The 27,429-nt window shown below is 48.6% G+C and overlaps 2 protein-coding genes across 6 annotated transcripts in view; one reads left to right on the top strand and one right to left on the bottom strand.

Annotated features, from left to right (window-relative positions):
- Nucleotides 1-29: 29 nt before the first annotated feature.
- Nucleotides 30-27,349, bottom strand: accs (1-aminocyclopropane-1-carboxylate synthase homolog (Arabidopsis)(non-functional)). 4 transcript variants are annotated; one of them, XM_046349189.1, is made up of 15 exons: nucleotides 27,260-27,349; nucleotides 9,684-9,827; nucleotides 8,842-8,901; nucleotides 8,526-8,596; nucleotides 8,260-8,329; nucleotides 3,818-3,884; nucleotides 3,545-3,642; nucleotides 3,334-3,411; nucleotides 3,121-3,221; nucleotides 2,632-2,721; nucleotides 1,515-1,560; nucleotides 1,225-1,366; nucleotides 1,004-1,146; nucleotides 736-889; nucleotides 30-527 (listed from the first exon to the last, which is right to left on the bottom strand). In XM_046349189.1, exons 3-15 carry the CDS (start codon nucleotides 8,887-8,889, stop codon nucleotides 103-105), a joined length of 1,533 nt encoding a protein of 510 aa, XP_046205145.1. In that variant the 5' UTR covers nucleotides 8,890-8,901; nucleotides 9,684-9,827; nucleotides 27,260-27,349; the 3' UTR covers nucleotides 30-102. The 4 variants fall into 4 exon arrangements, with proteins under 4 accessions (XP_046205145.1, XP_046205128.1, XP_046205136.1 ...); XM_046349172.1 differs by lacking the exon at nucleotides 27,260-27,349 and adding an exon at nucleotides 14,045-14,275; XM_046349180.1 differs by lacking the exon at nucleotides 27,260-27,349 and adding an exon at nucleotides 14,072-14,275.
- Nucleotides 27,149-27,429, top strand: part of LOC124035603 (furin-like) — a 239,223-nt gene continuing 238,942 nt past the window's right edge. For both annotated transcript variants that reach the window (XM_046349150.1, XM_046349143.1), the window contains exon 1: nucleotides 27,149-27,408. The gene's annotated coding sequence lies outside the window, so the exon portion shown is untranslated. The remainder of the gene's footprint in view (nucleotides 27,409-27,429) is intronic.

The following is a 27,429-nucleotide window of genomic DNA, read 5'->3' as shown; positions in this document are numbered from 1 at the left end:
CCATCCCCTCCTTTCCTCTCCATCCCCTCCTTTCCTCTCCATCCCCTCCTTTCCTCTCCATCCCCTCCATCCACTCCTTTCCTCTCCATCCAATCCTCTCCTCTATTTTCTGGCTCTGTCCAGCAGGTCTTTGAACACATCCAGAAGCTCTGGGTCCTCCCCAGCAGACAGTTCCGGAGTGTTCTTCTCAAGCCAATCAGAGGTGTGGATCTGTTGCCTCAGGGCACCAATCAGGGAGTCCAGACTTTCTGTGGGGTGGGACGTCTGGCAGTCAAGCAAGATCAAATCTTCACTGACCAATGGGATGGAATCAGGGATGTTATTATCCTTCTCCTCTGGCTCTTCTGATGATCTGTTCTTGGACAAGGATGTTGACTTAACAGCAAGAGGTTGTTGTGCGTCTGTTGTGTCCCCCTGTGTTGTCTTCTCTGTCCCTTTCTCCTCTGTGGCCTCGTTGGTTGTGCCCGTGTCAAGGGTGGATGTGACCCCATCTATCTCCTCCAAGGCCCTCCTGATCCTCTGCATGCCTACAACAACCACATATAACACCATCTCTTTGATTTAGTTTTCATGTCATTGTATGACTTCACATCTTGAGATGAAGAGATGGGAATTAGAGGAAAACAGGATAGAAGAGAGAAGAGGGTGAAAAGGGAGGAGGAAAAAATATCAACATCTCCCTATATCTGTTTTCCTCCCCCACTATCATGAGAAGAGAAAAGCATCTGAATGTACCGAGCGTAAGGTGTTGCTGTCGGTCTGTGAAGACAATGCGGAACCAGCCGGGAGTGGAGCAATGGAAGGCTTGGCCACAGCTCAGCACCACCTTGTGTCTGAGAAAACACCTCCACAGGGACAGTTCCTCCACAAATGACGGCTCATACAGGTACTGACCAAGAGAGAGAGAAAGAAAGAAAGAGAGAGAGGAGGAACCATGTCAAGAAGAACCAAAACAGCAGCTCCACACCATGCAGTAAACCCCAACCTGTTTCAGTATTCTTACCTTCCTGAGGTCAGCCCAGATGTAGAAGCCAGCAGGCCGGTGGAGGTAGGGGACTCCCAGGCTCTGTAGCTCCCCTGTCATGTACCTGTGAGCTGCCTGCATTCTCAGCCTGTTCTCTGGAAGAAACTTCCCATTGATCCAATCTACAGAGTAGAACACAGGTAGATTGAACTCCCTACTTGGATGGTATGTCCTCTCATCTAGTGTGTGTGTGTGTGTACCTTTGTCCTGGAGCAGGATTGCCATCTGGTGCTGTATGGGACCAGGGACACCATGGAACATCCCCAGTTTATCTAGAGCTTCCACCAAGTCCCTGTTATCAGAGTACACAGTGCCCACACGCACTCCTGCCATCGCAAAGTCCTGCACAGGGACCAACACACAGGAGACAGGGGACAATCTAACAGAATGAACACATAACCCCCAAATAGTCCCCACAACAACATGTACGTACAAACACATTCAGACACATGCATATGCACGCACACACACCCTCACTTTAAACTCTTACCTTGCTCATCCCCCACATCACATGTGTTCTCTGGGGGTCCGGCAGGCTGTAAGCACACCATTGTTAATGTACGCTACCGTTCAAAAGTTTGGGTCACTTAGAAATATCCTTGTTTTTGAAAGAAAAACACTTTTTTGTCCATTAAAATAACATAAAATTGATCATAAATAGAGTGCAGATATTGTTAATGTTGTAAATGGCTATTGTAGCTGGAAATAGCTGATTTGTAATGGAATATCTACATAGGCGTACAGAGGCCCATTATCAGCAACTATCACTCCTGTGTTTCAATGGCACGTTGTGATAGCTAATCCAAGTTTATCTTTTTAAAGGGCTAATTGATCATCAGAAAACCCTTTTGCAATTATGTTAGCACAGCTGAAAACTATTGAAAAAGACATATCTCAGACTGGCCAATAAAAATAAAAGATTAAGATGGGCAAAAGAACAGACACTGGACAGAGGAACTCTGCCTAGAAGGCCAGCATCCCTGATCACTGTTGACGTTGAGACTGGTGTTTTGCGGGTACTATTTAATGAAGCTTCCAGTTGAGGATTGTACGAGATCTTCAGTTTCTTGCATGGAATAGCCTTCATTTCTCAGAACAAGAATAGACTGACGAGTTTCAGAAGAAAGTTATTTGTTTCTGGCCATTTTGAGCCTGTAATCAAACCCACAAATGCTGATGCTCCAGATATGAATCAACTAATCTAAAGAAGGACAGTTTTATTGCTTATTTAATCAGAACAATAGTTTTCGCTGTGTTAACATAATTGCAAATGGGTTTTCTAATGATCAATTAGGCTTTTAAAATGATAAACTTGGATAAGCTAGCACAACATGCCATTGGAACACAGGAGTGATGGTTGCTGATAATGGGCCTCTGTACACCTATGTAGATATTCCATTAGAAATCTGTTTCCAGCTAAAATAGTCATTTACAACCTTAACAATGACTACACTGTATTTCTGATCAATTTGATGTTATTTTAATGGACTTTTTTTATTTTAATATTGCTTTTCTTTAAAAAACAATGGCATTTCTAAGTGTCCCCAAACTTTTGAACGGTAGTGTACATTTAATAGGCAGAGTTTGTGTGCGTGTGTGCATCATACCTGTCCATGCTGAGGACGCTGTGGAAGGTTACTGTGTCGTCAAACACTGTCAGCATGTACACCTCATCTACAATGGCGTGCAACTTATGCCTTAGGCAGGGTGAAGGAATGGAGAAAACAGAGAGGAAAAGAGAAATCATTTATCATGAATTTCTATTGCACTGTTTTATGATGTATACTGTTCTTTAACATAAAGGCAATACAAGCAGGCAGTAAAAGGCCTCTATCAGCAGGCAGCCGGAGGGAGCAGCGCATTGCACAAACGGGCTGGTTTATGGTTACTACAGCTCAGTGCAGCTCAATGCATAGGGAGGTCTGTAGAGGGTGCTAATGCTGAGTGAACCACAGACTACAATCAATGGTTCTGGGAGAATCCTCAGCCCTTAGCTGCGCTTTAAAATACAACTACAGTCATAATACTCAGTGTTATGCGCAAGAGGGGAAAAAATATTGCACAATATGGAAATATGATATGAGGACAAAACTCACCTCTTGGCAAACTCCAGAAAGCCAGTCATCTCTTGAGGGGAGTAGACATCAGCCAGGGGGTTATGGGGGTTCACCAGGACCACGGCCCGCACATTCAACCCCTGACAGACAGGGCCACAACAAGGGACAGTTACACCAATGAAACATTCAAATACCTGTATCTTTCTTTTATCAATGGATAACTATTCTGTTTTTTTTTTGGGGGGGGTCAACCTCGCTAATCGCCTTCCTCATAGCTTCCTCCAGTTTGTCCACAGTGAGGTGGAACGGCCGACTGCCACTGCCACTAGGCTAAAAGCACACACAAAAAGCACTTCAGGAAATATATTGCCCAGAAAATGGAGCCATCAAATAACATTTACAACAATACAACACAGGGTGATATTATGGTATAGGGTGTATTACGTTAAGAAAGGAGACCTACCTCACAGTCGAGATGAACATGGAAGAGCTGAACACCGCTGTACAGATGCATATCCTCAGTGATCACTCCATAGAATGGAGTTGGAATGAGGATTGCATCTAACACACACACAGACACATTGTCAGGATAAACCTTAAATTCAACCACTGAAATCCATGAATTAAACACCATATCTTACACAGTTTGACAAGGCATGGATGATATTTAAAACTATAATATGTGAGACATAGGTGAAATGACTGGACATACTTGAGTCTACGGAGTTGAACTAACCTTCCGGGTCACAAAGCACTGCGGCTATGGATGAGAAGAGGGAGCCACAGCCATTCATCACCACAACCTGAACACACACACACACACAAATAAAACACTAGCTTTATGAGTAAAAACATTCTTCATAATTGAAATATTCACGCCCATAGATGAATCCAGCAATCACAGCCTTATTCCCTAATGGCCAGGATTATACACTAGATTAGAGCTTCTCAAGAACATCCATCCAGAAAGTGCACACTGTTTGTTTCTCATCAGATTCCTTCTGTTCTTTACTGAGTCTGCAGTTCTAACATTGAAACTTCCGGGTTGGAGCGAGCGGTCGCATCGACACTTCGCTCCGCAGGTAGTATAACTTTTTCATTACATTTCATTATAGCACAACGGTTTGATTTGTCTAAATCTTAGCAATTTCTTCTTAGCTAGCTACAATTTCTTCTTAGCTAGCTACATAGCCGTCTTTGTATCAAAGATAATTGCGTAATTATCGTATTTCGCCGTCCTAACGTAGTCTTCACTAGCCAGCTAGCTAACGTCCACTGATTAGCTGCACTGGAGAAACTATTACACTCAACTGAACGACTTGATTAGTGTAGTGTTAGCTAGCTACATAGCTGTCTTTGCTGTCTTCGTATCCAAGATAAATGTGTAGTTTAGAGTGTGTAGTCTTAGAGTGATTATCTTAATTTACCGAGGTTAGCTAGCCAGCTATTTGTCGTCCTTAACGTAGGAGACTCTGCTAGCTAGCCAACAGCTAGCCAACAGCTAGCCAACGTCTTCTGAATAGACTCAACAACCTGGTCGCATTCACAGGTAGTATCACATTTTCATTTTATTTCATTACAGTATAACGGTTTGATTTGTTTGATCGTAGCTAGCTACATAGCCGTCTTTGTATCAAAGATAATTGTGTAGTCTAGAGCGATTTTCTAGGTTAGCTAGCCAGCTATTGTCGTTCTTTTAACGCAACGTAACGTAAACAACACTACTACCTAGCCAGCTAGCCCCCGAATAGCAGCACTGTAGAAACTATTACACTCAACGGAACGACTTGATTAGTGTAGTGTCAACAACGCACCCACTGCCAGCTAGCCTACTTCAGCAGTACTGTATCATTTTAATCATTTTAGTCAATAAGATTCTTGCTACGTAAGCTTAACTTTCTGAACATTCGAGACGTGTAGTCCACTTGTCATTCCAATCTCCTTTGCATTAGCGTAGCCTCTTCTGTAGCCTGTCAACTATGTGTCTGTCTATCCCTGTTCTCTCCTGTCTGCACAGACCATACAAACGCTCCACACCGCGTGGCCGCGGCCACCCTAATCTGGTGGTCCCAGCGCGCACGACCCACGTGGAGTTCCAGGTCTCCGGTAGCCTCTGGAACTGCCGATCTGCGGCCAACAAGGCAGAGTTCATCTCAGCCTATGCCTCCCTCCAGTCCCTCAACTTCTTGGCACTGACGGAAACATGGATCACCACAGACAACACTGCTACTCCTACTGCTCTCTCTTCGTCCGCCCACGTGTTCTCGCACAACCCGAGAGCTTCTGGTCAGGGTTTCTGGCTGGGTTTCTGTACAGCACTTTGAGATATCAGCTGACGTACGAAGGGCTATATAAATAAATTTGATTTGATTTGATTTGGTGGCACCGGGATCCTCATCTCTCCCAAGTGGTCATTCTCTCTTTCTCCCCTTACCCATCTGTCTATCGCCTCCTTTGAATTCCATGCTGTCACAGTTACCAGCCCTTTCAAGCTTAACATCCTTATCATTTATCGCCCTCCAGGTTCCCTCGGAGAGTTCATCAATGAGCTTGATGCCTTGATAAGCTCCTTTCCTGAGGACGGCTCACCTCTCACAGTTCTGGGCGACTTTAACCTCCCCACGTCTACCTTTGACTCATTCCTCTCTGCCTCCTTCTTTCCACTCCTCTCCTCTTTTGACCTCACCCTCTCACCTTCCCCCCCTACTCACAAGGCAGGCAATACGCTCGACCTCATCTTTACTAGATGCTGTCCTTCCACTAACCTCATTGCAACTCCCTCCAAGTCTCCGACCACTACCTTGTATCCTTTTCCCTCTCGCTCTCATCCAACACCTCCCACACTGCCCCTACTCGGATGGTATCGCGCCGTCCCAACCTTCGCTCTCTCTCCCCCGCTACTCTCTCCTCTTCCATCCTATCATCTCTTCCCTCTGCTCAAACCTTCTCCAACCTATCTCCTGATTCTGCCTCCTCAACCCTCCTCTCCTCCCTCTCTGCATCCTTTGACTCTCTATGTCCCCTATCCTCCAGGCCGGCTCGGTCCTCCCCTCCCGCTCCGTGGCTCGATGACTCATTGCGAGCTCACAGAACAGGGCTCCGGGCAGCCGAGCGGAAATGGAGGAAAACTCGCCTCCCTGCGGACCTGGCATCCTTTCACTCCCTCCTCTCTACATTTTCCTCCTCTGTCTCTGCTGCTAAAGCCACTTTCTACCACTCTAAATTCCAAGCATCTGCCTCTAACCCTAGGAAGCTCTTTGCCTCCTTCTCCTCCCTCCTGAATCCTCCTCCCCCCCCCCTCCTCCCTCTCTGCAGATGACTTCGTCAACCATTTTGAAAAGAAGGTCGACGACATCCGATCCTCGTTTGCTAAGTCAAACGACACCGCTGGTTCTGCTCACACTGCCCTACCCTGTGCTCTGACCTCTTTCTCCCCTCTCTCTCCAGATGAAATCTCGCGTCTTGTGACGGCCGGCCGCCCAACAACCTGCCCGCTTGACCCTATCCCCTCCTCTCTTCTCCAGACCATTTCCGGAGACCTTCTCCCTTACGTCGCTCATCAACTCATCCCTGACCGCTGGCTACGTCCCTTCCGTCTTCAAGAGAGCGAGAGTTGCACCCCTTCTGAAAAAACCTACACTCGATCCCTCAGATGTCAACAATTACAGACCAGTATCCCTTCTTTCTTTTCTCTCCAAAACTCTTGAACGTGCCGTTCTTGGCCAGCTCTCCCGCTATCTCTCTCTGAATGACTTTCTTGATCCAAATCAGTCAGGTTTCAAGACTAGTCATTCAACTGAGACTGCTCTCCTCTGTATCACGGAGGCGCTCCGCACTGCTAAAGCTAACTCTCTCTCCTCTGCTCTCATCCTTCTAGATCTATCGGCTGCATTCGATACTGTGAACCATCAGATCCTCCTCTCCACCCTCTCCGAGTAGGGCATCTCCGGCGCGGCCCACGCTTGGATTGCGTCCTACCTGACAGGTCGCTCCTACCAGGTGGCGTGGCGAGAATCTGTCTCCTCACCACGCGCTCTCACCACTGGTGTCCCCCAGGGCTCTGTTCTAGGCCCTCTCCTATTCTCGCTATACACCAAGTCACTTGGCTCTGTCATAACCTCACATGGTCTCTCCTATCATTGCTATGCAGACGACACACAATTAATCTTCTCCTTTCCCCCTTCTGATGACCAGGTGGCGAATCGCATCTCTGCATGTCTGGCAGACATATCAGTGTGGATGACGGATCACCACCTCAAGCTGAACCTCGGCAAGACGGAGCTGCTCTTCCTCCCGGGGAAGGACTGCCCGTTCCATGATCTCGCCATCACGGTTGACAACTCCATTGTGTCCTCCTCCCAGAGCGCTAAGAACCATGGCGTGATCCTGGACAACACCCTGTCGTTCTCAACCAACATCAAGGCGGTGGCCCGTTCCTGTAGGTTCATGCTCTACAACATCCGCAGAGTACGACCCTGCCTCACACAGGAAGCGGCGCAGGTCCCAATCCAGGCACTTGTCATCTCCCGTCTGGATTACTGCAACTCGCTGTTGGCTGGGCTCCCTGCCTGTGCCATTAAACCCCTTCCACTCATCCAGAACGCCGCAGCCCGTCTGGTGTTCAACCTTCCCAAGTTCTCTCACGTCACCCCGCTCCTCCATTCTCTCCACTGGCTTCCAGTTGAAGCTCGCATCTGCTACAAGACCATGGTGCTTGCCTACGGAACTGTGAGAGGAACGGCACCTCAGTACCTCCAGGCTCTGATCAGGCCCTACACCCAAACAAGGGCACTGCGTTCATCCACCTCTGGCCTGCTCGCCTCCCTACCACTGAGGAAGTACAGCTCCCGCTCAGCCCAGTCAAAACTGTTCGCTGCTCTGGCCCCCCAATGGTGGAACAAACTCCCTCACGACGCCAGGACAGCGGAGTCAATCACCACCTTCCGGAGACACCTGAAACCCCACCTCTTTAAGGAATACCTAGGATAGGATAAGTAATCCCTCTCACCCCCACTTTAAGATTTAGATGCACTATTGTAAAGTGACTGTTCCACTCGATGTCATAAGGTGAATGCACCAATTTGTAAGTCGCTCTGGATAAGAGCGTCTGCTAAATGACTTAAATGTAAATGTAAAATACAGTACTACTAAGGGCTGAGGCGAGCTCAGTTCACTCACATTGTCTGCTCTCAGTGGCCTGGGCGAACCACAGTAGTGGGACAGGAACCTGGACACCTCTTCTCTCAGACTAAAGAGGGGATATCATCACCATCATTATTAACATCCTCATCATCCTTATCTTTATCGCTGCTGTAATCAACATCTTTCTTGTATGTAATAAAAATGTTATTGAATTGAACTTCAATTATCTCTAACGAATACATGTACATTAACCATCCTTTTCCTCATGACATATGAAGTCCTCATACAAGGTAATTGCTTACAAGCGGTGGCCTTTCCAGTCAGGATACTGCAGCAAGGCTGGGTCGATATGAAGCATGTCAGGCTGGGTCATCTGTGGCAGGAGGCAGGGGCACAAAAAGGGTTTTGATTTATGGACGGAGAGAGAATGGTTACATTCCATTGGAGTGTAATGCAATATAGTTACAGTAAGTACAGAACCACATTCTCCAACAGACACATCACTAGCTATAAATAATGTATCATTCTGATTGACAAAGTCAGTGATTAGCAATGTGGAGCAACCACATGAACCACTCTCCCTCCCCTATTTTCTCCTGTTTCTTCCCCCTCTCTCACCCGTTTGTGCAGCAGATCATAGCACAGCTTGTTCTCACTGGTGCCCATGTTGATGATGCCCTGGAGATGAGAGACATCGAAATCTATCAATCTATCTTTCAGTCAATCTATCAATTGTTATCTGTCTAGCACTTTTTACAGAAACATTTGCCACAAAGTGACATGACAAGGGGTATGACACCACACACAGGTCTGGAACGACTGTTCTCAACATGCGGAGCAGCATCAGTGTTGGAGACTCACATTGGGGTTGTCAGTGTGCTGGTATTTGTCAGCGTGGTACTGGGTGTAGCCCTCCTGTAGAATGCCCTGGTGCTGTCTAATGGAGTTGCCACGGCGGGACAGGTACACACTGTGGCCAGGGGTCTCTGCACCACTTAGTGTGGCCAGTATGCTCTCAGGTTTAGTGGGGCAACGGGCTGGGATGGATGGTGGTGGTTCTGTAGTTGGGGCAGGACAGCCAAATGGGACAGACGAAGTAGCTGGGGCAGATAGGGCGTTAAGTATAGCGGTATGTCCAGAAGTGGCAGAGGGTACAGTTGAGTCAGTAGAGAAAGTAGGAGCAAACGGTGGAGCAGTAGGGGCAGTCTGTCTAACAGCGGCCAGGGCCCCAGTGAACATGCTGAACAGACGGAGCTCATGCTGTCTCTCCTGCTCCGCCCTCCTCTCCTCCTTCTGCTCCCGCCTCTCCTCCGCCTGCGCCTCCCTCTCCAGCCGTGCCTCCTCCAGGGAGATGAGCCGCTCCTCAGCAGACCGCTGCCAGCTTAGGAAGCTGACCAGGGCCTCGTCCAGGGGCCCCCGGCCCCCACATCCACCCCCTCCTCCCCCACCAGCCCCTCTACCTGCACGCCGACGCTTCCTCTGCCTCACAGGGGCTGCAGGTCGGGAACCCTCTGGGTCACGCTGGTTCCCTGTGTCCCGGCCATCAGGACCAGCAATGGAGGCCCCTGTGCCTGAGGACCCAGCCTGGTTCTGATCACTGAAACCTGAAGACGGAAAGAGAGAGAGAATAGGGAAGAAGGGATAATAGATCACAAAAACGTATTTTGCTTAATAAATCCATACTTACACGTACACTCCCCTACGTATTTATTTAGACAGTGAAGCTAAAACTTTAATTTGTCTCTGAACTACAATATTTGGGATTTGGGATCAAATGTCTCATGAGTCAACAGTACAGAATGTCACCTTTTATTTGAGGGTATTTTCATACATATCTATTGCAGTTTAGAAATTTGAAGGTGTCATAAGTATCTAGACAAATTCAGTTACATGTGTATTAAAGTAGTCCAAAGTTTAGTATGTGGTCCCAGTATGTGGTCCCATATTCCTTGGGACTCTTCAAGCTTGGGACTCTTTTGTCATTTTGAAGTCACTTTTATTTATATTGAATAATCCTGAAGGAATCCTGAATAATGATGAGTGAGAAAGTTACAGAGGAACAAAGATCATAACTCCTAAAAAATGCTGTTATTGTAGCCTCATGGTGAGAGGTTAGCATGATCTTTGTGTCTCTAACTTTCTCACTCATCATTATTATTCACAATTCATTCACGATTATACATAATCATGGTAGCATCCACATTAATGTAGAAGTGGTCAGAGACATCTTCTATTCGTATGTACAATAAAAATGGGTCCAAAATTACACAAATATATTATTCATCCATTCAGTTCCTAAGATACAAAACTGCAAATGCAGTCACAAGCTTGATAGTCATTGATTGCTAAGAATATGGGACCAGATACTAAACTTTTGACAACTTTAATACACTATAAGTGAATATGTCCGAATACTTATGAAGAAAACAATATATATTCAAATGAGGGGACTAGATACATAAAATATTTTACTTCTAAACGGTAAAACAGATATGTATGAAGCAGTGGCAGTCGGTGCCGTTTAAGGTGATGGAGGACGATAATTTTTTTCATGAGCTTGGCCTTATTTCTATTATAGCATATTAGTTTACTTTCATTCATATTCTATTCAACCAGCTTAATGTAACATCGATAGGTTTAGGCTACTACATGATACTCAAATTTTCCCTATACGCATCATGAGGTTGCTACAACCTAGCCTATGAGCGAAAGTTTACAACGTAGGTGCAATGGTCGAGAGACAAATTGGAGTAATCAAGGTGACAATACCGCCTTCAACACTCTTGACTGCATCTAGCTGATCTAGAGTGTAATAATTTGTTCAACAGTTGCAACCTAGAGTTTATATTGGAAAAATTCAGTTATGTTTATTTCCGTTTCGTTCAAGAAACGTTATTCAACAGAATTGGCGGAATGAATAAACCCCTGATCACACAAGAGTTCCCTTTCATAACAGCCACATACAAACAGTATAATTCCTTCTCGCATCGAAAGTGCTCTCCTCCTCTCACATTTTACCTTCGCTTGTGGACTTCAGTGCACAACACATCAGCTATCTGTGAGGAGGCGAAAAAACCTTTCCAAGCCAAAACTTTACATCATAAGTGCTAACCGCTACACACAGCCTACATCGTTGTCGTCATATTCGCTAACGTCATCGTCAACATAGCTACTAGAACTAACGCGTTAGTAAACCCACTAAAATAATACAGTACGGCGTAGTCAGCAAGCAGTTTAGCAGTTACACTGGCAGATACTGGTGGCAAAAAATGAAAAACATCTAAAGCTTACCTTGACTTATTAGAGTTCTATTGTTGGATAGCCATAGCCAGCTAGCCAACATAGCATCCCTCTCTGTTTGAGCCGGGTGTTTGAGTAGGCTAAGCTAGCTAGCTGCATTCGCTATCTAAGTGGAAGTGAAAACAAAATACAACAAAATATAGCTCTCTCTCTCGCTTCTCTTTCATTTTTGTTCAAAACTGTTCAACTATTGTCTTTGTCAACTACTCACCACAGTTTATGCACTGTAGTGCTGGCTAGCTAATGCTTTCAGTACTAGATTAATTATCTGATCATTTGATAGGGTGGACAACATGCCAGTTCATGCTGACAGGTTGGAGGACATCCTCTGGAAGTTGTCGTAATTAATGTGTAAGTCAAGGGGTTAGAACCACTAGGCTCCTAGGTTTTATATTGAAGTCAATGTACCCAGAGGAGGATGGAAACTAGCTGTCCTCCGGCTACACCATAATGCTACCCTACAGAGTGCTGTTGAGGCTACTGTAGACCTTCATCGCAAAACAGTGTGTTTTAATAAATGATTTGGGGATGTGAATATATTTAGTATTGGGAAAGGGGGATCCCTAATCAGTTGTCCAACTGAATGTATTGCACTGAAATGTGTCTTCCGCATTTAACCCGACCCCTCTGAATCAGAGAGGTGCGGGGGGCTGCCTTAATCGCCATCCACGTCTTCCGCACCTGGGAAACAGTGGGTTAAATACCTTGCTCAGGTGCAGAACAACAGATTACTACTGTATCAGCTCGGGCATTCGATCCAGCAACCTTCCAGTTACTGGCCCAACACTCTAACCACTAATCTACCTTTTGTTTTATCTAAAAAGGAGAATTTTCTTCATGTTGCACTTTTTCATTTTCTTTTTTATTTACTGAGGTGGATGGGAGGACCTCCTCTGAGGAGCCTCCATTGATATGAAAATACCCTCAAATAAAAGGGGACATTCTGTACTGTTGCCTCATAGAAAACATTTGATCTCAAATCCAAAATGCTGGAATATAGGGCCAAATGTACTCATCTTCACTGTACAAATAAATACATAGGCAGAGGAGTGTATGATTATCTGACCCTGCTGGTCATCTATGAACATTTGAACATCTTGGCCATGTTCTGTTATAATCTCCACCCGGCACAGCCAGAAGAGTACTGGCCACCCCTCATAGCCGGGTTCCTCTCTAGGTTTCTTCCTAGGTTCCGGCCTTTCTAGGGAGTTATAATCCTAGACACCGTGCTTCTACACCTGCATTGCTTGCTGTTTGGTGTTTTAGGCTGGGTTTCTGTACAGAAACTTTGTGACATCAGCTGATGTAAGGACTTTATAAATAAATTGATTGATTGATTGGTTGATATGTGCACAAATCAAAGTGTAATCATGTAGTGTGTTTTTGCAAGGACAAAGTTCAGTTCGAATTGCGCAATGATACAGTGTACCAAGTGTTGGGACTACAACATAATAGTTGTAACTCATACCCTCACTTTTAATAAAATTACCGAATGAATATCCATGCAAAATTATACAGGGCAAGAGGCATTTTTAGCCAACCTGAAGGAGAGAATCGCGCGCTCGTCGTGCGCTCTCCTCTCGCCATCTCGACCGGATCCTCTTGGTCCAGCCCAGCAGACTTCCCATCAGTGTCGTGCTCATCTCCAGACCCGGTATGGTACAGTAGCTCTGGGGGCGCAGCATCAGAGTTCAGCAATCCGTCCTCAGACTCTGCATGCTCACATTTGATCTCAAGCAGCTCCCCCAGCCTGGGCGGATGACCAAACAAGAACCCGCCCGAAGCAGTGGAACCAAAGGCACCACCTGGCAGACCATGGATGTATGCGTCTGCCCCACTAGGCGGGCTCTGGAGGACTTGGTGGGCTATAACGGCACCGCCCAATGAGGAGTAAGATATGGCCGGTCGGTTCGTTAAGACCCGGTCCATAACGTCATAAAACTTCCACGACCTCCCGCCGCGTATCATCCTGTGGTTGTCCTTAATGCGGCGGTACTCCAGCTTCATCTTTTTTATCTTCTCCCTGCACTGGTCGCCAGTGCGATAGATACCGTTCTCCCGCAGGACGTCCGCTATTCGGTTAAATACATGTTGATTTCGGAGGCAACTTTCCAGCTCGAGTTGGACCGACTCATCTGACCACAGCTGGAGGAGTTCGGCCACCTCTGGGTCGGACCAGTTGCTGCCCCGCTCATACTTTCTACCGCGGAAGTCCATTCTAGACGCCACTTTGACAGATGACAGGTCTTCTGAGTTATATTTTCTATGGAAATCAAAACAAAACTCTGTTTTTTTCTCTCCAATCAAAGTAGTGATAGCCAAGCATTAGCCCGAGATTGGCTGAAGGCTAATAAACCTGCTAGTACAGGCTATCCTATTCCCTATTATTTAGGCCTAACCTGAATTAGCTAATACATGATTTGTAGGCTAAAATGATTTAAATCGTATTATGAAGCATTCAACTAAAAGTAATAACAAAATCGGAGCCTACAACCTCAAAACTAAGGTTTGTTATGCTTACAGTACTGCCAAGCTTCAGTAGACCTACCACTGCTGTCAGCTGTGACAGTTCACGCGACACTTCTGTCTATCCCGGTCTAGACCGGTTCAAGCGTGCCACAAAAGGACTACGTGTTCTATTTTTGACACAGTTAGCAACAATGTCACATAAAATAATCAAATATGGGAAGCGTATCGTACAAATTCTACATCCGGGTTGACGGCACATGCGTGCTGTCCTTATTCCGGGATAACTTTGACCCGTGTTAACAGTTGAGCCACTAGGCTGGAAACGGGCTGGTTTATTTCTCTTGAACCCGGCTGCTTGTCATGGGGTTTGTGTGCGAGCAAGCGTGTCAGAATAAAAAGGATGGCTCTTTTGCACCATCTAGTAGTCAACCGTACAACATTGAACCGAACCAATTGTTTATGCATGAACGTATGGTATAAATCCGGAAGAGGGCGGTCGTAGACAACAGTTTGTGGTTGCGCAAGGTGGCGGCGTTCCACTTATGATCGAACGGTAACGTAGAGCTGTAGCACAGATACAGGGTTGCAATGTACATTGTTTTCTAGTAAATTGGGATTATTTTAAAACGATGTCGCGTTGAAAATATATTGGTCGTGGTTTGCGGGTTATTGAGCTATTTCTAAGTTTCACCGCGGCCGCCATGGCATTTCTCTAAAAAATCAGTGGTGATGCGGAGATGGTTAACTTTGCTAAAAGAAAACGTTATCGAGGGAAGTGATTTACGTATGCTCAGTTATTGTGTCTCGGGGGCTGCCTGAGTGGAACTGTGAAATGAGTGTGGTTCTTTTATGAAGAAAAGTACTATATGAAACTGACATTAAATGTGGAGAATGATACATTTGCCTCTGTTGGCCATCAAGTAGTCTATTAATTGATATACCATTATAGTCTACTTTAGGCTACCATTTGATACAATAAATATTTTGAAGTGAATGATATCACTGGTCATAGGCGGGGTCTTGTTTCAGAGGACGCATAGCTCTCGACCTTCGCCTCTCCGGAGTCCGTTCGGGAGTCACAGCGATTGCATAAAACTTAACTACCAAAAACATCACGGAATGTGATGCCACCAAAACAATAAAAAATGTAAATAAATGTGCCCTTGTGTAGCCTACCTGGAGCTCGCAAAACAATTTAATAAATAGCCTATAACTTCAGTTTATTGCTGTTGTAAACATGTGTTGTTATGCAATTATTAATGGACATGTTTAGTAAATTAAATTAGAAGTCATCAGAGCTCTATCAAAATTCCCCATCAGTTGTTAGAACGCATTAGATTGATGGTAACAGTAGTATGATTAGGCTAAAAATAAACATATTCAGTTCATATACAGTACCAGTCAAAAGTTAGGACACATTCATTCAAGGGTTTTTCTTTATTTCCACTATTTTCTACATTGTAGAATAATAGTGAAGACATCAAATCTATGAAATAACGCATATGGAATCATGTAGTAACCAAAAAAAGACATCAAAACTATGAAATAACACATGTGATCATGTAGATTTTAGATATGGAATCATATATATTTGGAATCATATAGATTTTAGATTCTTCAAAGTAGCCACCCCTTGCCTTGATGACAGCTTTTCACACTCTTGGTGCAGTACTCCATTGCTCTCCCTCCTGGTCAAATAGCCCTTACACAGCCTGGAGGTGGGGTTTGGGTCATTGTCCTGTTGAAAAACAAATGATAGTCCCACTAAGAGCAAACCAGATGGGATGGCGTATCACTACAATATGCTGTGGTAGCCATGCTGGTTAAGTGTGCCTTGAATTCTAAATAAATCACAGACAGTGTCACCAGCAAAATACCCCTACACCATCACACCTCCTCCATGCTTCACGGTGGGAACCACACATGCAGAGATCATTCTTTCACCTGCTCTGCGTCTCACAAAGACACGGCGGTTGGAACTAGAAATCTCAAATTTGGACTCATCAGACCACAGGACAGATTTCCATTGCTCGTTTTTCTTGGTCCAAGCAAGTCTCTTCTTATTATTGGTGACCTTTAGTAGTGGTTTCTTTGCAGTAATTCGACCATGAAGGCCTGATTCATGCAGTCTCCTCTGAACAGTTGATGTTGAGATGTGTCTGTTACTTGTGAAGCATTTATTTGGGCTGTAATCAGAGGTTCAGTTAACTCTAAGGAACTTATCCTCTGCATCAGACATAACTGGGTCTTCCATTCCTGTGACGGTCCTCATGAGAGCCAGTTTCATCAAAGTGCTTGATGATTTTTGCGACTGCACTTGAAGACATTTTCCGAATTGAGTGACCTTCATGCCTTAAAGTAATGATGGACTGTTGTTTCTCTTTGCTTATTTGAGCCATTCTTGCCATAATATGGACTTGGTCTTTTACCAAATAGGGCTATCTTCTGTATACCACCCCTACCTTGTTACAACACAACTGATCCACAAATTAACTTTTAACAAGTCACACATGTTAATTGAAATGCATTCCAGGTGACTACCTCATGGAGCTCATTATTTCATAGTTTTGATGTCTTCACTATTATTCTACAATGTAGAAAATCATGGAAATAAAGAAAAACCCTGGAATGAGTAGGTGTGTCCAAACTTTTGACTGCTACTGTACATATTATTCATATTTAATTCAGTGATTAAAATGATGACCCCATCCTTCGTAGCTTATTACAGCAGGCTATTGGGAAACACAAGCATTTCTTACCTCTAAATCACCTACCTATTCATGTTGATTTAATGAGTCTGTTAATTTTAACTAAGCAAGCTGCTAAATTGTTTAGTTTACATATTGCCTACATCTTGTCTAGGCTACTGTAGACTATCTGAAATTAGATGTAGGCCTATCAGCGGCTATAGGCTACCTGCCTTTATCTAAGCAAACCATGGCAAAATGTAATTACAATCATAAACCCTGATTTTATTCTGTAGCCTATGCCTATTGAAATGACAAGTCAATCTCGCAAATGGGCGGTTTATAGTACGGTATGTGGATGAAAGTCATGCTTAGGCAAATCAACTATAAAGGGGAAAAAATGGCTAGAGTTGACACTTTTTTAGTTATTTCATGAAATGTTTAAAAATATATATTAAAAAATTAAGTATGGGGGTAATTGCCATCCCCTGTCACGCCCTGGTCGAAGTATTTTGTGTTTATCTTTATGTATTGGGTCAGGCCAGGGTGTGGCATGGGGTTTTTGTATTGTGGTCTGTTTTGTCTTGGGGTTTTGGTGTGTATATATTGGGATTGTAGCTAGTGGGGTGATCAAGCAAAGTCTATGGCTGTCTGGAGTGGTTCTCAATCAGAGGCAGGTGTTTATCGTTGTCTCTGATTGGGAACCATATTTAGGCAGCCATATTCTTTGAGTTTGTTGTGGGTGATTGTCCTTAGTGTCCTTGTTCCTGTCGCTGTGTTAGTTTACTAGTATAGGCTGTTTCGGTTTTCGTTACGTTCTTTGTTTTGTAGTGTTTGTATTTGTTTATTTGTGTTATGTTTTTTGTCATTAAACATGGATCGCAATCTACACGCTGCGTTTTGGTCCGACTCTCCTTCACCACACCTAGAAAACCGTTACAGAGTCACCCACCACCAACGGACCAAGTAGCGTGTCAACAGGCAGGAGCCACAGGAGAGATGGACATGGGAGGACGAACTGGACGGTAAAGGACCCTGGGCTCAGCCTGGAGAATATCGCCGACCCAAGGAAGAACTGGAGGCAACGAAAGCGGAGAGGCGCTGGTATGAGGAGGCAGCACGGCGACGCGGATGGAAGCCTGAGAGTCAGCCCCAAAAATGTATTGGGGGCTCAGGGAGAGTGTGGCAGAGTCAGGAGTCAGACCTGAGCCAACTATACCTGTTTATCGTGAGGAGCCAAGGTGGAGACCAGAACCAGAGCCTGTGTTGGAGGTGAGCGAAGCAGAGACTGTAAAGGAGTTAATGGGGAAATTGGAGGAGAGAGAAATGAGGGAGTTGCTGTGTTGGTGCTTTAAGCATGGAATTCGCCCGACGGAACGTGTCTGGGATTTGATGGCACCTGAGTTAGCGCTCCATAATCGTCCTGAGGTGCGTGTTAGTCGGCTGGTGAAGTTGGTGCCAGCCTCACGCACCAGGCCTCCTGTGCACATCCCTAGCCATGCACGTCCTGTGCCAGCACTGCTCTCAAGATCTCCAGTACGCCTTCACGGTCTAGCCCATCCTGTGCCACCTCTACACCACGCATCAGGCCTACAGTGCGCCTCGCCTCTCCAGCGCTGCCGGAGTCTCCCGCCTGTCTAGCGCTATCAGAGCCTTCCTCCTCTCCAGCGCTGCCGGAGTCTCCTGCCTGTTCAGCGTAGCCAGAGCCTTTCTCCTCTCCTGCGCTACCGGAGTCTCCTGCCTGTTCAGCGCAGCTAGAGCCTTCTTCCTCTACAGCGTTGCTGGAGTCTCCTGTCTGTTCAGCGCAGCCAGAGCTGTCAGCCTGCATGGAGCAGCCAGAGCTGCCAGTCTGCATTGAGCTGCCAGTCTGCAAGGTGCTGCCAGCCTGCATGGAGCAGCCAGAGCTGCCAGTCTGCATGGAGCAGCCAGAGCTGTCAGTCTGCATGAAGCAGCCAGAGCTGTCAGTCTGCATGGAGCAGCCAGAGCTGCCAGTCTGCAAGGAGCTGCCAGTCTGCAAGGAGCTGCCAGTCTGCAAGGAGCTGCCAGTCTGCAAGGAGCTGTCAGTCTGCAAGGAGCTGCCAGTCTGCATGGAGCCGCCAGAGCTGCCATTCTGTAAGAAGCCGCCAGAGCTGTCAGCCTACATGGAGCAGCCAGAGCCGCCAGTCAGCGTGGAGCAGCCAGAGCAGCCAGTCAGCATGAAGCAGCCAGATATTTCAGTCTGCCAGGATCCGCCAGTCAGCCAGACTTTTCCAGATCTGCCAGTCAGCCAGGATCCGCCAGTCAGCCGGGATCTGCCAGAACTGCCAGTCAGCCAGGATTTGCCAGTCGGCCAGAGTCAGCCAGGATCCGCCAGTCAGCAGGGATCTGCCAGATCCGCCAGTCAGCCAGGATCCGCCAGTCAGCCAGGATCTGCCAGTCAGCCTGGATCTGCCAGTCAGCTGGGATCTGCCAGTCAGCCAGGATCTGCCGAAACCACCAGCCAGCCAGGATCTGGTAGATCCATCTACCTGCCTGAGCTTCCTCTCACTCCCGAGCTTCCTCTCACTCCCGAGCTTCCTCTCACTCCCGAGCTTCCTCTCACTCCCGAGCTTCCCCTCACTCCCGAGCTTCCCCTCACTCCCGAGCTTCCCCTCACTCCCGAGCTGCCTCAGTCCCGAGCTGTCCTTCAGTCCCGATCTGCTCCTCAGTCCAGTGGGGTTCTGAGTGAGGACTACTAGGCCATGGTCGGCGGCGAGGGTGGACTATCCAGGGACGCGAGGAGAGGGGACTAAGACATTGACTGAGTGGGGTCCACGTCCCGCGCCGGAGCCGCCACCATGGACAGACGCCCAACCGGACCCTCCCTATTGTTTTGAGGTGCGTTCGGGAGTCCGCACCTTAGGGGGGTGGGGGGGGGGTCTGTCACGCCCTGGTCGAAGTATTTTGTGTTTATCTTTATGTATTGGGTCAGGCCAGGGTGTGGCATGGGGTTTTTGTATTGTGGTGTGTTTTGTCTTGGGGTTTTGGTGTGTGTATATATTGGGATTGTAGCTAGTGGGGTGATCTAGCAAAGTCTATGGCTGTCTGGAGTGGTTCTCAATCAGAGGCAGGTGTTTATTGTTGTCTCTGATTGGGAACCATATTTAGGCAGCCATATTCTTTGAGTTTGTCGTGGGTGATTGTCCTTAGTGTCCTTGTTCCTGTCGCTGTGTTAGTTGACTAGTATAGGCTGTTTCGGTTTTCGTTACGTTCTTTGTTTTGTAGTGTTTGTATTTTGTTATTCGTGTTACGTTTTTGTTCATTAAACATGGATCGCAATCTACACACTGCGTTTTGGTCCGACTCTCCTTCACCACACCTAGAAAACCGTTACACCCCCTCCCTCTTTTTAACTCACATTTTTCTTTCTTTGCTGTTCCTTTTCCGTACAATCCATTATGTACAATTGCACTAAATATTATTTGAATAATGCAAGATTTTACATCCCAGCAGTCTTTAAAAAGACATTCAGGGGCAAACGGTGATCAAAAGTTGTTTTAAATTAATTTTAAAAAATATAGTTTGGAATATAATATTGAAAAGGGATATATAGTTGAGGTCCTTGGCTGTGTCCAAGAATCGCCGTTGCATCATGCTTAGGAACAGCCCTTAGTTAGCTATGGTATTGTAGCGACCCGCACAGACAGCTGTGTGTTATGTGTTAGGCTAGGAGGTGGTTGTGTTGTACTGACCAGTACCCGGCGTTCGCGGGGTCCAACCTGTCAATCAACCTGCTATCTGCCAATCACGGGAATGCCTGGAATGTTCTGATGCCGGGCATCCTGGTGGTTGGCGGAGTGGCGTGGAGGGGGGTTGGGCAGGGGGGTGGAGCATTGGAAGTTAAGACCAGGTTCAGCTTTTGTTCTCTCTCTCTTACGTCTGGGCTTCACAAGAGAAGGTCACAATTGGCTTGTGTCATCTATTCGGCGTGTGCTACGGCCCAAACAGTAGCCTGTGTAAAGTTGGTGTAATAAACCGTCAATTCGTAAACTCAAGCCTCTGTCTGGACAATTGTTCCTTTATGATCTAGTCGGGTCATTACATTGGTGTCAGAAGTAAAAACGTTGATACAAGTTAGCCAGCTAGCTAGCTGACTTATGTGGCTAGCTACCGTAGGTGAGAACGGGGATGGAAAATGCTTCGAGGGAATCCGAAAGTGAAGGTGGAGGTAGGGGACGATTATGGCCAAGGAGCTGCGTGTGAATGGACGTCGGGGGCTCTGTCTGAGGAGATCGCCAGGGCGTCGGAGCGCAGAGGCCGCTTGAGGGAGGACGTTAGAGCGATGGCGGCTGAAGCGGGCATGAGTGCGTCGTCGAATGTATTTCGCGCGGATTCTGGTGGGCGGACCGAAGTGGTGACGTCGACGCGGCGTGATGAGGAATCTGGGGCTCAGGATGTAAACAAACATGGCGGCGCCCAGTTCCCGGCTGCGTCCGTATCTGTTAAGACCCCGAAATATTCCGGTAAGGCGGATTGGGAAGCTTTTCATGCTCAGTTTGAACTGTTAGCTCATTTTAGGGGTGGTCGGATGAAGAAAGGGCACTGCAGTTGGCTTTATGCCTCACGGATGAAGCTCTGGCCTGTTTGATATTGATTAGCCCCGAGGACAGGCATGATTATGGGGCTTTAGTGGGAGCACTGAGGAGGCGCTATGGACAGTGTGTACAGCCCGGGCTACTGCGCTCCGAACTGAGTAATAGACGCAGGCAGCCTGGAGAGCCTCTACGGGTGCTAGCTAATGACATTGAGAGCCTCTCTCGGCGGGCATATGCTCACATGCCCCCTCCGTGCAGAGCGAGCTAGCACGGGACCAGTTCATACAGGCGCTCTCTCCTACGGAGCTGCGCATACAGACCCAGCTGGCTCATCCTGAGTCATTGCAGACAGCCTTGGAGATGGCTTTGGAGAGGGAGCTGGTGTGGGCTGGGGCTTCAGCTGGGGCTTTGGTGGGGGTGCAGGGAGACACACCCTCTGTGCGAGCTGGGGGGCAGAGCAGCCCGGAGCCGGAAAAGCCTGCTTGGGTGGCCGAAATGACAAAACTCATTCGTGCTGTGTCGCTACAGGCGGAACGAAACACACGCCCTGGTCCCAGGGTCTGCTGGGGTTGTGGCCAGCCAGGCCATCTGCGCCGAGTTTGCCCCATGTCCCCCAGAGCTCAGGGAAACGGCTCGGGGTCCGCATAGACCGGGTAGTGCGGACCCCTGGCTTTCTATCCCAACCACCATCATCTTCTGGAGGAGCCCACCGGCACAGACGGGGAAGCAAGGCTCCACTTCCCCCAGAAGCAGACGAGGGCAAGCGGATGGAGCCTGTTGTTGTGGTGGGCCGGACCTGTGTTGGGGACTTTTGTCATGTCCCTGTCACTGTGGAGGGGGTGCCCTGCTCCGCCCTGGTGGACACTGGGTCCACAGTAACCCTGGTGAGGCCAGATATTGTGCCAGGTTGGACTCAGTGTGAGCCTACAACTGTGCAGCTCCGCACAGTCACAGGTGAGCTGGCACCCATGAAAGGGAAGGGAATAATGACTCTGACAGTAGGGGGCAGGACTGTGCGTCATCCTGTGTGGGTGGCGGCTGTGCAGGACCCTTGTATCCTGGGGTTGGACTTTCTTAGGAGCACAGGCTGCCAGTTAGACCTAAATAGGGGCACACTGAGCTTCCAGGGAGGGACGGAAGTCACCATGGCCCCCCTAATGTCACATTCACTCAACCCAACAAACCCTTTACTCCAACAGTTAAAGCAGCAGAGACTCATGGCTGCGCCCCCTCCCCCACAGCTGTGTGTGACTTTTCCCCAGTCCCCCTTTCACCTACAGCGGTGTGTTACATTCCCCAGCTACCTCCATGACACAGCCCTCTGTGAGCCCGGGTCGCATCCCCCAGCCCAGCTACCCCAGATGGGAGAGGAGAGGACACTGTCTGCAGTGAGGGAGATATGGGGAGGAACTGTGTTGGTCTTGACCCTGAGCAGCAGGAACGGTTGTGGCAGTTGCTGTTTGAATTCAGAGACAGCTTTGCGTTGAGTGAGGAAGAGGTGGGTCAGACTCATCTGGTGCAGCATGAGATCGACACAGGTGATGCTCGACCCATCAAGATGCGTCCCCGCCGTATCCCGCTGGCACGCCAGGAGGCGGCAGACAAGGCTGTGTTGGAGATGCAGCGGGCAGACTTCATTGAGCCCTCAGACAGCCCCTGGGCGGCGCCAGTCGTCATGGTTCCGAAGAAGGGGGGCAAGCTGAGGTTCTGTGCGGACTACAGGCGGCTGAATGAGGTAACCAGGAAGGACTCATACCCCATACCACGTATCGATGAGTCGCTGGACCTGGTTAGGGGGTCCTCCTGGTTCTCCTCACTAGACCTCCGTAGTGGCTACTGGCAGGTGCCCCTCTCCCCAGAGGCCAGAGCCAAAACTGCGTTCTCCACTAACAGAGGACACTGGCAGTTCAAGGTCCTGTGCTTTGGCCTGTGCAACGCTCCAGCTACTTTTGAGCGTTTGATGGACAGGGTGCTGGATGGCATCCCCGACAGCAGTGTCTGGTATACCTCGATGACATCCTGGCCCATGGCAGCTCCTTCCAGTCAGCCCTGGGGGCGCTACGGCGTGTGCTGGAGAGGGTGGCTGCCGCAGGTCTGAAGCTCCACCCCGAGAAGTGCCACTTCATGAGGAGAGAGGTGTCCTTCTTGGGCCACCGAGTGGGGAAGGAGGGGATCAGCACCATGGAGGACAAGGTGGGGGCTGTCAGAGACTGGCCCACCCCCACCGACCAGCGTCAGCTGAAGAGCTTCCTGGGCCTGGCCTCGTACTACAGGAGGTTTGTACGGGGCTTCTCAAGCGTTGCTGCTCCACTGAACCGCCTGCTGCCGAAGGACAAGGCTTTCACTTGGACAGTGGAGTGTGAGGAGGCGTTCAACACCCTCAAGCGTGCACTGATCGAGGCCCCCGTGCTCGCCCCCCCTGACCTCACCTTGCCCTTTATCCTGGACACAGACGCGAGCAATGTGGGCATGGGTGGGGTGCTGGCCCAGGTGGGGCCAGAGGGGGAGAGAGTGGTGGCGTACTTCAGCAAAACATTTGACAAACATGAGCGCCGCTACTGTGTCACCCGGCGGGAGCTCTTGGCTGTTGTGGCTTCCGTCAAACACTTCAAGTACTACCTGGGTGGTCTGCCCTTTACTGTAAGGACTGACCACTCTGCTCTCCAGTGGCTCATGTCTTTCAGAGAGCCAGAGGGGCAGGTGGCACGCTGGTTGGAGGAGCTTCAGCCGTATGACTTCACGGTGGTGCACAGGGCAGGGGCACGCCACTCCAACGCCGACGCCATGTCCCGTCGGCCCTGTACTGCAGACGGCTGCCGCCACTGTGAACGGAGAGAGGGACGGGAGAGAGAGCTGCGGGCAGAGGAGGGTGTCTGTGCCACAGTGTGTCGGGCGAGCGGGCCTGTCTGCTGTGAGCTGCAGACTGTCGACGTGGCTGAATGGCGGCAGCAGCAGGGACGGGACACAGACCTACAGCCAGTGCTACAGTGGGTAGAGGCGCAGGTGAGGCCACCATGGGAAGAGGTGACAGCGCTCTCACTCGCGACCAAAGGGTTGTGGTCGAAGTTTGAGAGACTGCGGCTGGCTGATGGCGTGCTACAGCGGGCATGGAAGGAGTCAGCTACGGGAGAGGAGAGGTGGCAGGTGGTGGTCCCAAAAGCATTGCGGGAGGCTGTGCTCCAGAGTACTCATGGGGGGTGGGGACTGGACACTTTGGGGTCACAAAAACACTGCGCCGTCTCCGTCAGGGCTTCTACTGGGGGCAGCACAAGAGGGATGTGGAGGACTTTTGTCGCCGCTGTGACAACTGCACGGCGAGAAAGGGCCCCCCAGGCCGCTCTCATGCTCAGCTCCAACAGTTCCCAGTGGGGGCTCCCATGGAGAGGGTGGGAGTGGATGTAGTTGGGCCGTTCCCCACCACAGACAGTGGAAACCGCTGGGTGCTCACGGCCATGGACTATTTCACAAAATGGCCCGAGGCCTATGCTCTGCCTGACCAGGAGGCAGAGACCATCGTCGACGCCCTGACAGCGGGGATGTTCAGCAGGTTTGGAGCTGCAGAGTCCATCCACAGCGACCAAGGCAGAAACTTTGAGTCCCGTGTGTTCGCCACCATGTGTGAGAGGCTGGGTATGCACAAGACCCGCACTACTCCTCTCCATCCTCAAAGTGATGGCCTTGTGGAGCGCTTCAACAAAACGCTTGGACAGCAGCTGGCCATCGTCTCTTCCAAACACCAGCGTGACTGGGACAAGCACCTGCCTATGGTCCTCATGGCATGCCGCTCCGCTGTCCAAGACTCCACTTCCTGCACGCCTGCCCTCCTCATGCTGGGGAGAGATCCGCACCCCTGCGGAGATGGCGTTTGGTCGGCCCCTGGATAGCTCTCATGTTCCTCCGGGGCCGGAGTATGCCCGGAGACTCCAGGACCGCCTGGAGACAGCCCACACCTTCGCCAGAGAGCAGCTGGTGAATGCAGGTGTGAGGCAGAAAAGGAACTATGACGTGCACACCCGGGGAAGGCACTTTGTGGCTGGGGAGCTGGTCTGGGTCTACAGCCCCCTAAGGAAAAAAGGCAGATGCCCCAAGTTGGACAGTCACTGGGTGGGACCCTGCAGTGTCCTGGAGAGGGTAGGGGAGGTTGTGTACCGGGTGCAGCTTCCTCCCAGGGGGAGAAAGGTGGCACTGCACCGGGACAGGTTAGCCCCATACAGAGGGGCCTCTTCTCCCCAAACCCCAGGAACCCCCACAATTCCCCTCTCTGGCAATGACATTCTCCAGGCACCCACCCTCAGGTGCCGCAGACAAGGCTCCAGACAGCCCACTCCCCCTGTCTCCCCCCCCCTGTGTCACCGCGTGGTTCCCCAGAGCCACGGACTGTATTACCCGTTCCCGCTTCCTTGTCACCCATATCCCTGCCTTCATCCCCTGGGTCCCAGAGGGGCACTCTGCGACCATCACGACCACGCAGGCAAAGGAGACCTCCGGGTCGCTTCAGAGACTTTGTTTGTTCCCTCGGGGACGAGGGACTTTGTGGTGGGGGGGGCTGTGTAGCGACCCGCACAGACAGCTGTGTGTTATGTGTTAGGCTAGGAGGTGGTTGTGTTGTACTGACCAGTACCCGGCGTTCGCGGGGTCCAACCTGTCAATCAACCTGCTATCTGCCAATCACGGGAATGCCTGGAATGTTCTGATGCCGGGCATCCTGGTGGTTGGCAGAGTGGCGTGGAGGGGGGTTGGGCAGGGGGGTGGAGCATTGGAAGTTAAGACCAGGTTCAGCTTTTGTTCTCTCTCTCTTACGTCTGGGCTTCACAAGAGAAGGTCACGATTGGCTTGTGTCATCTATTCGGCGTGTGCTACGGCCCAAACAGTAGCCTGTGTAAAGTTGGTGTAATAAACCGTCAATTCGTAAACTCAAGCCTCTGTCTGGACAATTGTTCCTTTATGATCTAGTCGGGTCATTACAGTATATTGGCCAAATACCATAACCCCTGCGCCTTAATGCTTAATAATAGCAGTCAAACAAGTTACATTTACATCCATTGATGGAAAATGATCTCGTGAGTTTAATAAGCTCAAATGATCTTTTCTCTTGCAACATATTCAAATTATTTTATTGCACCTTGTCATAGCTGGCAATAATTATTATTTTGAGGGAAACCGAATTTTGCTTCGAACGTCATTACAAGTTACTATGATATTCCTTCTTAAATGTCTCGATAACGTTATGGCAAAAGGGTTTATTGTATACACATGGCAACATCTCTTTTGCGTTGAAAACGGTTTTTGGCTAGTTTTCAGGACTTTAGTGTAGCTTGCCTGGCAACCCTGCAGAAATATAACAATGAAAATAGTGGAGTGTGGACGTAGCTACTTCCTGTGTTTTTTGCTTTTTTATTATAGGTAGCAAAGTGGACAAATATATCCGTTTCCTGTATAAAGAAATGTATAACCTTTTCATAATTTTAGAATGCTTTGAATATATTAGTGTGTTCGAGTAGAGCAGTATGCATATCACGGAACTGTTTTGAACGCCCTAGCTAGCTACATAGAAAAACAACTGGGTTTTGAAGTACTACTCGTTCGAGACAACGATTAATAAGACGAGGAAAGTCTACTACGAACAAAGTGTAGCAGAGTGTTAGGTGTGACAATATTGCAGTACCAAGGTACACGGGGGGACCTTGAGTGGTGTCTGAGTATGTTGAGTGGTGTCTGAGTATGTCACACACGTAACTCCACAGAGTTCCTGAGCAACGCCGCGGGAGGAGAGAGCTGTCAACCGGGCAGCTGAGACGTGACGTGGACATTTTATCCGACAATTTGGTGCAAATGTCATAGCCAACGTGTATTGTTTTGCTCTTTGAGGAAAGAGGTTGGAGAGGTATCCCGAAGTGGCGGGTGGGAGGGAACGAATTAACCAGGGAAGCATATATGGTAATATAAACTACAAGGCAAGAGCGCATTCTCTGCCTTTTATTCCAGTGTTTGACAGAACTGTCGATACTAGAGAGCTACTTCACTTACCAAGTTGGAGCTCGGAGTTCGGTGTACATTGGTACTATAGCTACACAGGACCAGCTGACTGATGCGACTATGTTTTATTTGATGACATGAAGTCAGCCCTATAACGCTTGCTGATTGAGTGCACGTCCCCATCAAAGAAATAGCTCTTGGTAAGACCTTGGCATAATGTC

The sequence above is a fragment of the Oncorhynchus gorbuscha genome, linkage group LG01 (genome assembly GCF_021184085.1).
Source record: "Oncorhynchus gorbuscha isolate QuinsamMale2020 ecotype Even-year linkage group LG01, OgorEven_v1.0, whole genome shotgun sequence".
NCBI classification, from domain to species: domain Eukaryota; kingdom Metazoa; phylum Chordata; class Actinopteri; order Salmoniformes; family Salmonidae; genus Oncorhynchus; species Oncorhynchus gorbuscha.
Note: the sequence above shows the minus strand (reverse complement) of the source record. Positions and strands in the feature narration are given on the sequence as shown.